This window comes from Tinamus guttatus, unplaced genomic scaffold, assembly GCF_059628265.1.
Source record: "Tinamus guttatus ecotype Peru unplaced genomic scaffold, ASM5962826v1 Tinamus_guttatus_pri_ptg000096l, whole genome shotgun sequence".
In the NCBI taxonomy this organism is placed as follows: domain Eukaryota; kingdom Metazoa; phylum Chordata; class Aves; order Tinamiformes; family Tinamidae; genus Tinamus; species Tinamus guttatus.
The window spans coordinates 191,541-208,012 of record NW_028288630.1 but is presented as its reverse complement, the minus strand read 5'-3'; the positions used below and the strand labels follow the sequence as shown (position 1 = coordinate 208,012).

Sequence of the window (16,472 nt, the reverse complement as noted above, 5' to 3'; positions counted from 1 at the left end):
TATATGCCTAAGACCACTGCTTGTGAAGTCAATGATGTCTTATTACATGCTACTGAACAACGACAAACACTAGTGCTTTTCTTGAAAATGTTTCCTCCCAGAATTAACTGCTGAGATTTCATTTTCAGAATAAAATCCTCACGCCTTCCTGGCGGCACAGGAGCAGCACGAGCGGCATAAATGGGGTTTGCAGGTCTTCAATGGCAAAACTTTGCTTTCTAAAATGGCTACTCCCAGAAAAGAGAAAAAATCTTCCCTGGTTTGCTGCAGGCCTCCTTGCGCTTACGAGACGCTCCGTGCTGATGTGCTCCAGCAGGCGGGGATAACGCTTCCCTACAGGAAAGGCCTGGGAGCAGGACGGAAGTCACAGGAACTTTGGAGCAGGAGCCAAAGCCACTTCCCTCACGGGACAGAGGATCATGTGAAACGTTGGAAGCTATTCTCAAGTCTCAGATATGGTCGGGGGGAATTTTACTGATTTATCCTGCAATGGGGAGCAACCTACTCTGTACTCGTCCTCTCCTGCTTGGAGACCCTCCACGCTGTTCGCAAGAGCCCGGGATAACGTAAAGGAGACTGAGCCTGCAAGGAACGGGCTTTCCGAACCCTCTTTGCTGAAGATGCCAACAAAGACAACTGGAGCCCTTTTCTCTGGAGGTTGTGGGTGGATGGACATCCTGATACCAGGGACCAGATCGACATCACCAACTTGCCCCATGGGTCAAAACACCATGGAACTTCTTGTGGATTTATTATTTTGCCATCCCCACAGGAGTGCCTGGCTGCAGAGGAGCCTGCTCTCCCCTCTCCTGTCTTTGTTACATAGATTATTTCACCCATCACCTTTAGTCCCAGCCGCTCGCTGAGCACCCCGGCAGGCTATCGATCCCGGTACTGTTGCTTTCAATGACGGTCGCGGGCGCTCCGGGAGGAAGGCGATCGATAGTGAATGGAAACCATGTGACTGTGCGAGCACCGGCTGCCCCGGAGCCACAGGGCCTCCAAATCCACCCGCTTCCCACTCATTGAAAAATAGTGGGCAGCAGCTCACGAGAAGAGCCCCGTGGGTTCGTTTTCACGAAAAAGCATGTTAAACAACCCCGCAAAGAAATGCAGCCGGCGCAAGCGGCGGGGGAAGCGGATGACACCGTGTTTTAGAAATTCCAGCCCCGCTTTGCTCGCCGCTTCTCCCCGCATACTCGCCCCGGCGCCCGTGCCGCATTTCTGTGCCGCACCTGCCCTGGCCGCGGCCTCCGCCCGGGACCCCCTGCACCCCCGCCGGTTACATAAGCGGCTCCGGGGCCGGGGCGGTCGCCGCGTGGTCCCGCTCCCATTCCCAGCCCCGTTCCCGGCCGCTGTCCATTTCAGCACCGCGGGATACGGCGGCCCGGCCCGGCCCGGCCCGGCCCTGGCGCTGTCCCCGCCGTCCGCCCGCCCGCGCCCCCGGCGCGCTCCCGGGGCCACCACGTCCCTTCGCAGCCGCGCGGCCTCGGCGCCTTCCTCGGGAGACCCGGCCGCGCTCCGGGAAGGGGCCCGCGGCTCTCCCGGTGTGAAACGAGGACACGCGGGTCACGGGCTCCCCGCCGGGGCGGACCTGCGGCAGCGGCAGCGGGGCCGGGCGCCCCCCGGGGCGGCCCCAGCTGCCCGCGCCCCCCGCCCGGGCCCGACCTACCGCAGCGCAGCGGCCGGGCCGGCCCCGCCGCAGCCGGCGCCCCCGCCGCGCTCCGGCTCCCCCGGCTCCTCCGCAGCTCCTGCCGGGAGGCTCCGCCGGCCTCCCCACCCCCACGTCAGCTGGGCACGGTTTGCACCAGCGAGCACGGGGGGGGACGGGGGACGAACACCCGGGGAGGGGGGCGGGGGAAGCCCACCCGTGAACACGCAAATCCTTTTCCCCGGAAAAAAAAAAAGAAAGAAAAAAGAAGAAAATATAAATATAGAGAGAGGAAAGAGCAGGCACGGGGGAAGGCTGCTCTGCGCACCCTAAACGCGCCCGGGGCGCCATGGCCGCGGCGAGGTCACTGGAAGCACCGAGCCCCCCCGGCTGCCCCCCAAATCTCTGCTCCAACTGGTGCCCCCGGGGGCCGGGCAGGGACGGCGGGGCCGAGCGGGGCCCCCCCTCCCCCGGGCCGGGGGCTGCGCGGACCCCCCCGGGGGTCGGCGGGGCGGCCGGGGAGCAGGGGGCGGCCGCTCTGCGGCAGAGCCCCCACGGCGGCGGCGGCCGGGGGAGGGGGCGCCGGATTCTGGGGGGCAAAAAGCGGAGGGAAGGGCGGCGGGGCGGGCGCGCGGGCCGAGGGCGGCGGGCGGGGGGCCCGCGGGCTGCACTTACTGCGGCGGCCGCGCTAGCGCGTCTCCCGCGGGGCGCTGCCGGACTGCGGCGCGCCGGGAGCTGCAGGAGGAACTGCGGGTGTCGCCATCTTGACGCGCCGCCGCCCCCGGCGCAGCGCGCCCGGCCCCTGCATCAGTGATGAGGCCGGAGGCAGCGCGGGCCGAGCCGAGCCGAGCCGAGCCGCGCCAGCGCCGGGCCCGCCCCGCGGCCCCCGCAGCGACGGAGGCCCCGGCGCGAGGGAGTCCCCTACGGGCCGGGCCGGGCCGGGCCCCGCGCCCCCGGCACGAGGGAGCCCCGGCACGAGGGAGCTCCCACCGGGCCGGGCCGGGCCCCGCGCCCCCGCACGGCCCCTCCGGGCCCCTCGGGTACCAGCTCGCTCACAGCCCGGCTCCCCAGGAAGGACCCTCGCGCGTCCCCACTGCCACCAGCGGCCTCTCCCTGCGCTGCGCCCCCCGAGTCTGCCTCAAGCCAAGCACCAGCTCTTCATTCCCCCACTCAGTTTTCCAAGGAAAACCCTCCGTGGTGGGGTGTTTTTGTAGGTCGATGCCTCACTTGGGGCATGCAGGATGCGATCAATAACTTAGAGCCAACAAACACTCTGCTGACCCACGTCCAAGTGGCGTTTTGGTGCTTTCCACATTTATAAAAGGTTTCCTTTCCATGATCAGCCCATCTGCACATACCCCTGTTTTTGGCTAGTTTCAGCAGAGTATTAGCATTGCATTAGGAGTCTGGAAGATAACTAAGTCCCAGGAAGTTCTGTGCAAGTGCAGAATGGAGAGAAATCCTTCAAGCTGGACTCTCCCTCCCCCGGCTCCGCCAGGTTCCTCAGCGACCCGGACCTGCTGGATGCCCGGAACGGTGCAATCGGCTGCTCCCCTCACACCCCGGGAACACTGTTTTCCAGTGAATCAGTAGGAACACTAACACTCAATCCAAGTTACCAGGGCAGGTGCAACTTCAGAGAGTTGTGGTATTTCAAGCCAAAAACTAACCCAAAGATGCTGCATACACATTCAATAAGCTGCTGCTGAAATGCAAAGATTTGGAGGAAGTTGAGGTACAAACTGGACTTTCTGAAGCTCGGTTCTCACTAAGGCTCTTGTTTCCAAAGGTATGCAAAACAAATGGAAAGAAACATTGACATTCAGGAAAAAAAAAAAAAAAACACTACTGAAGATAAACTGCTAGGAAGCAGGATAGCATCTCCCAAAGAGAGGTTTTTGAAGTGTTCAAAAAGCAAAGCTAAGTGTGCTGCAGGGCAAGGCCAGGACAGGGACGGCTGCTCACGGCATCGTGGCAAGTCCCCAGCGCGGGCGGCGAGGCCGGAGCGCAGCGTCGCTCCCAGCGGGGCGGGCAACGCACTGGAAATACATCCTGCAAGGACGCCCAGGGCCTCCAGGGGCTGTCACAGCCTGTGTGAGGTACCTCGGAGCATGGGGCTTAAAGAAATAAGTAGGTCGACACTCATCTGTTGAACAGCCATAACAAAAAATACCCAGGCCTCTAATTGAGCTAATGGGTCCCAACGGCCTCCTGGGGACTCCGCTGCAGACGAGGGCCACACGGCTCAGCGCGATGCCCTACAGGGTCTTCTTTCCATGGTTGGGCTGTCGTAATCGCCGCTGTCGCAGGGCCAGGCCATTCACAGGCACCTGCAGTGCACACAGGCTGCCTGGGCTTCTGCAAGAGCCCCAGGACACACTTACAGCTTGGCTTTTCCCAAGCCCCGCAAAGCAAACCGAGCCGGAATGACCAGGTGACCTGAGCAGGCAGTGACACGTGGATAGCTACGGAGACCACTCCAGGCTAGGAGCTGCCTGCTAGCTCATGAGAGCGATTCCTTCATAACCCAAACGCGCTGTGTTCTTAACCAAACTCCGTACCAACTACATGTCTGCAGCAAGCGCAGCCTCCCATGCCGCCGGCCCGCTCCTTCGGGCCGCCCTGGCAGCTTAGCGCAGCTCAAGTGCTGCCGCTTTAAGCTGCAGTTTGGAGGGCGGCCAGGAGGACACAGGCACATCCGGCTCGGAGGTGGCGACGGGAAGGAGCCGCGGCGCGGGCTGCCTTGCGCCGATGGCGCTCGTCTCCTGCCTCCAGAGATGCGTCCAGCTCGCCCTCTTGCCCGTCTATGTGCTCGTCCACCTGGGCTTATGGGACACTGTCTATAAGAAAGTTTTCCCTTACATCATGGCCAGGCTTGCATCAAGCTACAACCGCAAGGTGCACAGGCAGAAACAAGAGCTGTTCAGCAACTTGGGACAACTTGTGGGCCCTGGGGGTCAGCTCAGGCTGCTGGAAATCGGCACAGGCACCGGCACCAACTTCCAGTTCTACCCCGCAGCCTGCCGGCTCACGTGCACCGACCCGAACCCCAACTTCGGGCAGTTCCTCCGCAAGAGCCTCTCAGAGAACCCCCACCTCTGTCTGGAGCGCTCGCTGGTCGCTCCTGGGGAGAACCTGCACCAGATAGCAGAGGGCAGCGTGGACGTCGTGGTGTGCACGCTCGTGCTGTGCTCCGTGAGCAGCGTGGAGAGCGTCCTGCGTGAGGTTCTGCGGGTGCTCCGGCGGGTAAGCCGCAGCAGCGCCACGGGGCGTGAGCCTGCTCTCACTTCTCACTTCCTTCCCTTGCCAAATCCTATTCCTTGAAGCTTTTCCTGACGGGCAGGCCAGTTTCTTCACTTTATTGTGCTGTAGATCCCTGCAGACCCTTCTCTGCGCACAGGAGAGCATCCTCCCTCCTGCATTGTGCACACGCAGATGCAACAAAATCAAAGCAGCACTTCTGGGCTGCACAGTGATCCTCAGAGGCTGTTTCTTTGGTGCTGCTTCACCTGCAGATGGAAGAACTGATTCATCCTGCTTTAATCCTCCTACTTAGTCCCTGCCCAGGGCGCTGCCGCTGCGGGGGCACTCAGGGACAGTGCTCAAACAGGGTACCCGGATGGCCTGCAAAATCTCCGAGACCAGAACTCCGGGGGGAGCAAGAGCCGCTGATTATGGCAACAGAACGGTGGGAGCGAGGGCCACGAAGGGAGAGGAGCAGGGAGCAACGTGGATTCTAACACGGGGAAAGATTAACAAGAATTTCGGTCTGCAGGTGCCCTGCACCTTCACTAGCAACTGCTCTAGCCTTTAGTCCTCATCCCCCTGACCAGGAATTAGTGCTATCATCTAAGCGTAAACTGTAGAGCACCACACTTGCACATATTTATTTCTCCTGCCAGTTAACTCAGAATATTGGGAAGGGTTTAAATTTAATTTCAGGTCAATCATATCCACATGGTTAAATCTATGCAACAGGTCAGAACTTTCCTGTGTAAATAAGACTTCATCCCTGCTTCCTTCCTCAAAGAAACCCCAGACACTCCTGCAAAGCAAAACCGGGGAAGAGGGAATAAGATGATCCCCAGCTGAGGAGGGGATGAAAATACCCGCTCAGCTTGACTTCTCTATGGGGATCCATTAGACAGCCTTTATTGTTATGAAAAGGCTTGCTTAAAACACGGGATTTGCCTTTTATCTGCTGTTTCTGAACACTGAAAGCCATTGAACTAGATGTGGCAAAAGATCCACTTAAACAGGAACAGGCTACACAGGAGGGACAAAGAAAAGCCCTGAGGAGCTGCAGCCTCTCCCCTCCGGGACCCTCGCTGCTCCTATCAGCTCTGGCGCAGTGAGAACTGAGCCCTTTCAACTGCTGGGGTGCAGGGTAAGCAGCTGGTTTGCTCACATTGCAGAATGGAAACACAGGGAAGCGGCTTGTCCAAGGTGCTGCAGGGCAGCTGGGCAGAGATAAATACCCTGTGACAGCAATCGCCAACCACCAGCCCCTACTGCCCCTTGCAGAATTTCGAATTGCACCTCCTGCGCAGATGGAATGGGAGGCATGCAGGGACTTCACGGCTCAAACATGAATCCACCACGCACAATCTCTAGGAAAGGAGGCCAGTCTCCAGGGAGGGAAAAAAGGCAGCCTGTTTGCTACATAGTAAACAATAAAATTGGCATACAGAGTTGAAAAGCCCTTTTTGCATCTTTTATGGCCTTGTTTTCCAGGGTGGAGCATTTTACTTTTTGGAGCATGTGGCTGCAGATCGATCAAGCTGGACCTACTTCTGGCAAAAGGTCTGCGACCCAGCCTGGAAGTGCTTTGGAGATGGCTGTTCCTTGAGCAGAGAGACACAGAAGGACCTGGAGAAAACCAAATTCTCCGAGCTGAACTTGAGGCGCGTGCACGTCCCTCTACGCTGGATTCCTGCCAGTCCTCATATCATTGGATATGCAGTAAAATAAACGGCCATGAGCACTGAAGGACCCAGAGCCGCTTCGGCAGCTCTCTTCACACTTTTTATAGAGTATTTTTCACTGGATAGTAGCCTTGGAGTAAACTCATATACAGCACCTAGTACTCAGAATAAAAACATGGCAAACTTCCTGAGTTTCCACATCTTGTTCAAGCAGGAATCACACTCTTCCATTTGTTGGGCAGGTTTCTAGACAAGCTGTGGCACAAGGACCAAGCACACTGGAAACACAGAGAACGTGTTTCACTGCAGCACAGAATAAAGGAGTCACCACTCAGGAGCTGAGAAAGGGAAGAGGAAAAGAGGGAGCAGATCAGTGCCAGCAAATATAGAGAGCTAACGTTCTTTGAATAGCAGAGACTATTACTCAGCCCCTATGATTTCAGGGCACATACAAAATAGATACAGCACAAGCATTTTTCTTTCTGTCTTCCCATTGCAAAATACCCCTAGGAGCCAGTGCTCGTCCTCCCGCACCAGTGGAGTTATTCAGGGCAGTGCCCATCACAGCACCAGATCGCTCCTCGGAGCTTCCCCTGGCCATTAGACGCCAATGCCATCAGCCTGGGCTTAACTTGCAGCCTAAGAAGCCAAAGACAGGAATTCCTCCTTATGCCTGGGGAAAGGGTTGATGAATCAGGTGGCAGAAGTCTCATCTCAGCTGCAAGATGGTCACTGCTGAGCCCTGCAGGCTCTTACAGCCCTTTCGATACACTCTGTTAAGAAGTTAAACCCATGCTTAAACCCTTCGTATTCTATTATACCTAAGGTGTCAAGTCTATCCTAAAAGCCACATTTCATTAGGAGTGTTTTCCAGATAAGCTTCCCTAGGACACCAAGAAGAGGCACTGCTCTCCTGGCCACTCTTTAACGTTCTCTTTCATTTCTCACAGTAAAGCACCTAAAAATTAATACCCAGAGCAAACGATTTTTGAGGAAACACTGCCCATTTTGTGGTCAATGCACATCCAACCGGTGTGCACAGAAAGGACCCCTGAAGTATTTCCCACTGCTCAGGCTTGTTTCTCTGAGGCAGTTTCCCCATGGTGAAGCCAGGGCAGGCAGGGCAGTAGCAAAGCTGTTCTGTAATGCTGCTTTTCTAGGCTGGGCACTTTATTTGTTTCTTACCACTAGAGGGAGGTGGCAACACCTGGGACAACGAAGCTCCCTTGTGCTCAGCAGAAAAACAAACCACTCCAGGGCAGGAGTGTTTGAACGCGGCCTCTAAGGCCAAGTGGTGCAAACAGCTCCCTGCCCCTCTCCTGGGAACACTCGAAGGAGCAGCTAAACCCGGCGGCAAATCCGCACTGCCACTACTAACCCCCGTGGAAAAACACTCGTGGCAGCAAAGCTGAGAAAGGTTTCCAAAAGCATTTAGCATAAAATGGACTGCATGGTGTCAGCTCGGACTTATTACGTCAATAAAAGCTATTAGAGACAGTGACTACTGAATGAATCTATTGTTTTATCTCTGGTCCGTGATTGCTTTCAAAGATCTGAAAGGTAACTATGAAAAGCAAGTTTATTCACCACAACGGAGCCCACAGTCACACTGTAGGGATTAAATAGTTAATGTAGAGTGTGCTAATAAGCTAGTCAATACTTAGTCTCAAAGTGCAAGGACTCCTGATATATGGCAAGTCAGGATGTTCTGCATGGAAGGGTTGCCTATCTGCAAAGACTCCTAATATATGGCAAGTCAGGATGTTCTGCATGAAGGGGTTGCCTATCCAGGTGTCCCAGTCAGCAATAAAATATAGATAACATTGACATGAAAGAAGAAGAGGAAAACGGGAGGGGGAACATTTTTGGGGTAAGAACGGTATAAAAGAGGGACGACCGAAGCGGTCGGGGTCCGTGGTGTGACCCCTGCATGGGAAAGGCCGGACCTCCAGCTAGCTGGTAATACTTATTACCTTTCTCCTATTATTAAAAAGCACAACAGATATCAATGGTGTTTGCCTCTCTCCATCAATTCGAAAACCGGACCCAACAACACATCAAAATGTTTTAGGTTCCCACAAAGTAGAAAGACCGAACACACATGCTGCAGAGAAAGCACCCAGCAAGCAGCTGACTTGCTCATCCAGCTACTTTGGATACCTAACACAAGGTGGTAAGAAACCTTAAATACATGTGTTTTAACCAAAATGTTAATGCAACAAAATTAAATACTTATAGCAGACCTGGAGTTCAAATCAACTTCCCACCACTCACTGAAAACAAGATACGGTTTCTTTAAGAGATACAAACTGTAATCTGAAACTGTGGAACACCAGATCAGGGCGAGTGATGACAATTTGCCAAAAATTAAGTACAAAGATGTACTGTCCAGTTTACCTTGGTTACTTAACAGACTGGCAACTCCTTTTCTGCCAGAGCTGGGACACAACAGTAACTGTTTGGCAAGCAGTGCTGTTTTCCCCTTTCTCGCCTGTGACTGGACTTAAAAATCGGCTCTGGAGAGAAGTCCATTCGATCAATGCAACACGCTGCACAGCAGCAGGAACGCAGCAAGCACACCAGCCCCGCTCTTCCTTTCAAGGCTCCGACACGCAAAGAGCTCTGCGCAGCACGGACCCTCTGCCCGCGTGCTGGGCACGATGGAGACCAGTGTGCTCCTGCTGCGCGTCTGCCTCGCGCTGCTCGCCATGCCCATCTACCTGCTGTCGTTCCTGGGGATATGGAAGCCTTTCTGTGAGAAGATATTTTTTCCTTACTTCCTCGAGAAGCTTTCTGTAATTCACAACAGGAAAACACACAGGCAGAAGCAAGACTTATTTCGTAATCTGCCCGAGTTTGCAAGTACTTCGGGAGAGCTGAAGCTGCTGGAGATCGGCACGGGCTGCGGCACTAACTTCCAGTTCTACCCAGCAGGCTGCAGAGTGACCTGCACCGACATCAACCCTCACTTCCAGCAGACCCTTACGCGAAACATGAAGCAGAACCAGCACCTCCGCTACGAACGTTTCTTAGTAGCCGCAGCAGAAGATCTGAGCCAGGTGCCCAGCGGCTCTGTGGACGCAGTCGTTTGCACGTTAGTCCTCTGCTCTGTGCTGGACGTAGACAGAGCCTTGAGAGAAGTTCTGCGAGTGCTCAGACCCGTGAGTATATGAAGAAGTTTTATGTTATTTCCTTTATCATTTATCACAGAAGCACCACACCAAAACAAAAAGTCACTTTTGAGCTTACAAGTCAAACCCTGTTATTTGCACAGTAAAATGAGATTTGCAACCACCCTGCAATGCTAAATGGTGTAAAGCAGTAGCAGCAGACTGGTCAGGCTGTCTTAGCTCAGCAATAAAAGTAACATAGTGAGTAAGTAGAGCTGCCGCACACCAGATTTTCTTTTGGGCAGAAGGGGGAAGGTCTCTGATCAAGGCTGAAACTCTGTGTTTTAAATAAACTGTTTTAACCTCCTAGAACCCACCTGTATGACTAAAGCATCTAATTAAATGCCTTTATTACCTGCAGCATCCCATTCAAATTAAAGATTAAAAAAAATCCTTTTTTTTTGCAGTAGAACTTCAGCCTTTAAAATGTTCCTTTCAGCACGATCCTTTGGGTTGCCAAAAACCCAGCAAGTTCTAGGAGGGTTTATACATTTCACCTAGTTTCCTCTGAAGCATGTCATGCCAGCGACTGCAATTTAAACAAAAAGGCAAAGAACAAGCTCTTGCTGTAAGAACAAAGGGATCAAATAAGCATGCCTTTCATCTTCTCAGAATATGTGTTTTGAACCCCTTCAAGTCTCTTGCTTGTATTAATTCAAATTGACATTACAGAAGGAAAAAAACTGTCAGGAAAGGGGTAGAAAGATAGTGTCAAAGTGAGCAAGTTGCATTTCCCCTGCACTGAACCGCGTTTGAGAAAAGGCGTGTTGGGGAGGGAGGGCGGCGCCTGCTGCGTGCACATTCCTCCTGTGATATTCTAAGATGACTTTGCTTCCCCAGGGCGGCGTTTTCTATTTCCTGGATCACGTGGCTGCCGATCGCTCTAGCTGGAAGTATTTTTGGCAGCAGAGCTGCTTTCCAACTTGGAAACTCGTGTTTAATGGGTGCTGCCTAACAAGGGAGATATGGAAAAACCTAGAACAGGCCAACTTCTCTGAACTGAAATTGCAACACATTAGTGTTCCTCTGACCTGGACACCTATTAAGCCTCATATTATTGGATATGCTGTGAAGTAATTCATGTTGCACCATAGTTTTCTCCTGTGCCCTTAAAGAAATTCCTTGATATAGACAAAGCAGCAAAATAGTATATGTTAATCTAAACAGTCACATCCACAGCAACATGATTAAACTTCAGCTATCTTATGTTTCTGCTTTAAATGTCAAATGAGAAAGTGCTTTAGCTTTCTTAAAAATCTTGAAATAACTATGTTGATCACAGGCTTTACAGGTGAAGATTCAGAAACTGGTATTCTGAAGTTTCAATTAACAAAAATAAAGCAGATGGACCTGAGCATGTTAAACCTTAGATGGACTGCTGTTTGCTACCAAGTGCCAGAATCCCCCGGGCGCACGGCCACTCGAGGAAGGCCATGCTAACCCAGTGCAGCCATGGGCACGAGCACACACACACGCTCCTACCCCTCCGTACCTCATCTAGCCACAGTTTTGAAACCAAGCTGATGCCCTGCAACAGCAACAAAGGGGGGGGGGAAAAAAAAGAAAGAAAAGACAAAAAAAAAAAACAAAAATAAAAACAAAAAACACCTTCTTACTGAGGGGAGCCTGTGGTTACAGGATGCTGGGGATTCCTTCGGGCACTCGCAGGCCAATTCTCGCTGCACAGGAGTCCGCAGAGCACATCCAAGGTGGACACTCAGTGATGACTTCAGGGCAAGCCACCGCATTGCCAGGCCGCTTCCCACTGTGCCAGCCCAGCTCCTTCCTCCTTCTTCGTGCCTGCTGTCACAGCTTGCTTCCAACACATAAAGCAGGCAGACAGCCATGAGACTCTCAGGGTAATTGCTGCCTAAGCCACAAATACCCACAAGCAACCAGACTAGAGAGGCTCCCAGGGCATTAAAGGACAGGAATCTCAGAATTATGTGTCCACTCACTAAGGCAGAGCTACAGAGCCGAGCTGGGAAGCTCCAGAGAAGGCCGTGCAGAACCAACGTGGCGCCCCTTCAAGCACCGCGCGGTCATTAGCGGCCGTTAGCGCATCACGTGCCCCGCCTCGGCGCCGCCGCCATTTTGCCCCGTCGACGCACGATGCGGTCGAGGTTCCCCGTTGCCTTGCTGCTGCTGCCGCTCCTGGCGGGCACCGTGCCCGGTGTCCCGGACCCCTGGACCTCCACGGAAGGTAGCGCCGCTCCGCCCGGGGGGCTGAGGGAGAGCCGCGGGCGTCGAAGCGGCGGGCGCGGGCAGGTCGGGAGGTGGTGGCGCCTCGGCGGCCGCGCGGGAACACTACACTTCCCGTGAGACCCCGCGCGGCGGCGGGAAGCTCCACCCAGGCGGGCGCCATGACGGCGCGCTCACCTCAGCGCCTCGGAGTGGGAAGGAGGGGAAAAACATCCAAGAGATGTCCCGCGTCAGGGCCCCACGGTGAACATCCCCAAATAAATAGTAATTACCACCAATTTTACCTCAAAACACGACGCTGCCAGCTCGCTAAAGCTGCCTTTCTGTGTTTGACAGAGGCACTGCTGTGTTCTCTTGCAGAATGTGGAAAGCGGCTGATCTCGGATCCGTTCTCGGGCACGCGGATTGTGGGTGGCCACGAAGCATCGGTGGGAGCCTGGCCATGGCTTGTGAGCCTCCAGGTCCACCAAATTGGGCCGAACTTTAAGCATGTGTGTGGTGGAACTTTGGTTAATGAGAATTGGGTGCTTTCTGCCGCCCACTGTGCATTGCAGAGGAGGTAAGTGTGCGTCCAAAGCTTCTGTTTATCAAGTGCAAGATGGGCAAAAGCATCAACTTTAGAGGCACCTGGTTTGATTTAGATTGGCTGTATCTGGAGGAAAAAAAATAAACGAGAAAGAAAACAGTGAGATGGAATACAACTAATACAGCTAAGGCAGAAGCAAATTATTCAGCTCTTGTCCACCGAAACTCCCACGGGTGGTATCAGAAGACCCAAAACTCCTTTATTTTCTGCATCAACCATGCTGATTGACTTTATAAGTCTTGTACCTAGAACAATTCTGCTGTATTTGGGTCATTTACCAACCGTTGTCTTCACTGTAGCCTTTCCAGCAGTTGAAACATTTTCACGTTACTTCATGCAAGCTGATACTGATTGCATTGCCCTTGTTGACGTAACTGTGAGGGAAACCGAGCAGCCAAAATTCCTCTGAGCTTTGAAATGTTAACCATCTTAACCAATTTTTACTGTAATCATCTGTCAGGAGTTTCTTAGATTTGCTCTTTGTTTCTGTAGTGCCCTTTCTCAAACATTGATCTGTAGTCACAGTTTATTAGAAATAATCAACATAGTTTTTATCTTATACTGAAGAATTTTGGATATTAGTCTGAATTTTGTAGCCTTCCCCATTCTCCATTACAGGCCAAATTCAATTACTGTTTAATTTTTTTTTTCTTCCCCTAACAGGCTTGTATAGGAACTAGACATGAATGATTCTGATCCTATTTCTAAATTTAATATTAAGTTGATGTTAATATTTGTAGCTTCCAGTTACTGGATTTTCTGAATCTAGACACAAGCACTGCTTTTACAAGCACCATGGACACAATCTTACCCCTCCTTTTTTTTTTGTAAAAGAAACCTATGTGACCATCTCTTCAACTGAATACATCCTGGGGAGCTTCTGCTGGGATAGTGGTGGCAAGCAAAATCTGAATATCAGCTTAAGTCATTAAACTGAATTTGCTTTAAAAGATATGACCAGCATTAGGCAAACTGAGTGTTCAAAACTGACATTAGCCAAACTTATTCCCAAAAGTATTTATGGCAGAATTTTCAAGGTATATTCTCAAGGGTGTTTAAACCAACAGTACAGCAATAAGTTTTTTTAAAAAAGGCATCAAGAAATGTATTTAAGATAACTAAAAGATATATGAATTCTTTTTTAGGGACCCGTTTTTCTGGAGAGCTGTGATAGGTGTACATAACCTTCAGAAATATGACAAACATACAACAAAAAGATATATTAGAAACATCACTATCCATCCAGAATTCAGGAAAGAAACATTTGAAAATGATATTGCGTTATTTAAACTTGATTCCTCTGTGCGCTACAATGACTATATTCAGCCTATCTGCTTACCTTCCGCACACCTTTACCTCTATATTGACAACGAAACAGACTGCTATATAAGCGGTTGGGGACGTTTAGCCGAAAAAGGTAAAAGTTCACTTGCTTGCCTGACCAAATTATGAGCTAACTGACTGATTGCAGGTTTCAGCCCTTCAGGCTCACTGATATAACTGAATCAGCTGGGGTTACAATCTCCTCTAAAACATCATTAAATTCTCCTGCAGCCAAAAATCTGCTCTCCATGATTTTTCCATTGAAAGCAGATTAGACTGACCTAAAGGCTTTGGGTCTGATTTTTGGCCTTTCTTCTAAAAATAAGATAGAAAAAAAAAAAAGGGAAATAAACTAGCCTGAGTTTAAGATCCTTGCCTGGCTTTTCAGATGCTGGCTGCCAGAAAGAATTTTTTTTTTTTTTAACTGAAAAAGAAAAATCCTGATGCAATGCCTTGTGAATATAGGGCTCCCAGTGCGTTTTGGGAATGGCTGCTCCCCCTCAAATTCTGTCTTTACTTGCATTGGTCACAGACTTGATGGGATGTAACGTGGTGGTGTGAATCCTTGGTGTGTGGAGAGTGACAGGGCAGCCAGGAAAAATCCAAGCTTGTTAGAGAAGTTTCCTCTGGCATCTGGGACACAACTGGTGACTAATGTTGTTATTATTAATGCTTCTTCAGAGCAAGAAGGGCAAAAACTACAGCAGTCCCAAATCTGCAAATACTTAACTGACTTGAGCTTAAAGCCACTAGAAGCAGGCACAGACTCTGCATGAAGTACATGTCTGAGCTTGTGCAGAAGTACTCTTAAATCACCAAAACAGGAAGGGAACACAGTAAGAATTGGTACACACAGCAGCACAATTATTTTATACTGTTTTCCTTTACAGGTAAAGCCTCAAATGTATTACAAGAAGCACAAGTGGATATCATTCCTTTTGATTCCTGTAACGCTTTTGATTCCTACGGAGGAATGATTAATAGGAACATGATTTGTGCTGGCTCTGAAGTTGGAGGCATCGATAGCTGTCAGGTAAGAGCAAACATTGTAAATAAAGAGGTAAGATAGTGATTCCAAAAAAAAATCGTATCTCAAAAACACACAAAAAAGTCGCTGACACTTGGCAGTAGGTAATAAGGAGTTAAAAGAGCACCCAAGTTACCATTTTTTATACAAAGCTTCTCACAAAGATTTCAGTAAAATACACATATAAACACACACATTTATATAAACATACTTGTACATCACTGTACATGTGCAGTTTACATGTTTTTATGCTTTTCAAAGAGAACAACATTGGAAAATGATTTAGTTCAGTAGTGAGATCGTAAATTAATTGCTGAATGATCAGTTATCTCTTCCTCATCAGAAAGCTCATTCTCAAAAGAGAGGAATTCTGAAGCCAAAAGTACTAGTTTACAAACTTGGGGCAGCAGTGATGGTATGGAAGCATTTAATGCAGAGGATATTTATAATTAAAAAATACAGTGTATTCATAAGTACTTAATCTGAAGGACTTCCTGGTTTCCTAGGCATGCCTCCTCTAAGAGAGTGTCTTGGCAAACATTCAAGATACCACGTTCCTTGGTACTTAAAATTACATACTGTGTGGACAGTTTAATTTGAATTCTGCTGTTACCTGATGACTAAGAAAGTTGAGGGAAACAAATCTCAGAATGAAAAGCTGCAAAGGAAAAAAAAAAAAGTCATTTTCAGTTAAAGACACTGAAGCAATGTCGTTGACAGGGTCAAGGTAGCATCACACAGGGAAATTTATTTTGATTTGTCCATTTTAGATAGAGACTTCTAGTTGATCAAGACAATGGGAGATACGTTAGCAACCTAACGCTACATCAATTCTTGGAAGGGAAAATGTTACTACTGTTTTACAGGGAGACAGCGGTGGCCCTTTAATGTGCCATTACCCTAGTACCGGCAAGTACTACCTAATAGGGATTACCAGTTTTGGAATTGGCTGTGGGCGGCCAAAATTTCCTGGGATCTACGTCCGGTTATCTTCATACAGAAGCTGGGTAACGTCAGAACTCATGTTGAGTAGCGAGGCCAGGACGGCCGGGAGCGCTGCGCTCGGCATCGTGCTGGCTGTGAGTGGCCTGGGGCTCGCGTCGGTTATCTAAAGCCACCAGCCCTTGCATCATCGGAGCAGAGGTTAGGGCTGTTTGCAAACACTTAAGTCATGCTTCGTAAGACCAAATCTCAGTGTACAAGGACAAAAACCTATTTTTTAGAAAGCATGTTTTTATCCAGGCTCTGTATGTGTGTGTGTGTATATATATATATTTATATATATATAAAGCTTTTAATAAAGCAGTATTATTTTTGGAGTTACAATATTTCTTGTAAATATACAAACTAAGGCAGGCACAATAAAAATGTATTCCACTATTTGCTATGAATGTAAGGCTTTAAACTATGATAAAACACCATATTTTGGGGAGTACGAAATGGATGAATTCATTGTGTTTACAAAACATTAAAGTATACATCACCATGATAATCTGTTAGAGAACATTAGTTCCCTATTTGTTAAAAGAAAGCTGATGATTTACAATTTAACCTGATCATACATCATACATAGTATTCTAGCTTAAAG

The 16,472-nt window shown here is 50.4% G+C and overlaps 4 protein-coding genes across 4 annotated transcripts in view; 3 read left to right on the top strand and 1 right to left on the bottom strand.

Moving 5' to 3' along the window:
• Positions 1–2,435, bottom strand: part of SCN8A (sodium voltage-gated channel alpha subunit 8) — a 43,457-nt gene extending 41,022 nt beyond the window's left edge. Inside the window, 1 exon segment of the mRNA XM_088520661.1 lies at positions 2,327–2,435. The gene's annotated coding sequence lies outside the window, so the exon portion shown is untranslated.
• A 1,967-nt stretch (positions 2,436–4,402) lies between these two features.
• On the top strand, positions 4,403–6,762 carry LOC104575194 (thiol S-methyltransferase TMT1A). Its single transcript, XM_010222527.2, has 2 exons — positions 4,403–4,897; positions 6,386–6,762. Exons 1-2 carry the CDS (start codon positions 4,403–4,405, stop codon positions 6,620–6,622), a joined length of 732 nt encoding a protein of 243 aa, XP_010220829.2. The 3' UTR covers positions 6,623–6,762.
• A 2,459-nt stretch (positions 6,763–9,221) lies between these two features.
• On the top strand, positions 9,222–10,852 carry LOC104575192 (thiol S-methyltransferase TMT1A). The gene is made up of 2 exons (XM_010222525.2): positions 9,222–9,737; positions 10,587–10,852. Exons 1-2 carry the CDS (start codon positions 9,237–9,239, stop codon positions 10,821–10,823), a joined length of 738 nt encoding a protein of 245 aa, XP_010220827.1. The 5' UTR covers positions 9,222–9,236; the 3' UTR covers positions 10,824–10,852.
• Positions 10,853–11,858: 1,006 nt separating this feature from the next.
• On the top strand, positions 11,859–15,996 carry TMPRSS12 (transmembrane serine protease 12). Its single transcript, XM_088520645.1, has 5 exons — positions 11,859–11,949; positions 12,309–12,507; positions 13,680–13,951; positions 14,748–14,890; positions 15,751–15,996. Exons 1-5 carry the CDS (start codon positions 11,859–11,861, stop codon positions 15,994–15,996), a joined length of 951 nt encoding a protein of 316 aa, XP_088376771.1.
• The last annotated feature ends 476 nt before the right edge of the window (positions 15,997–16,472 follow it).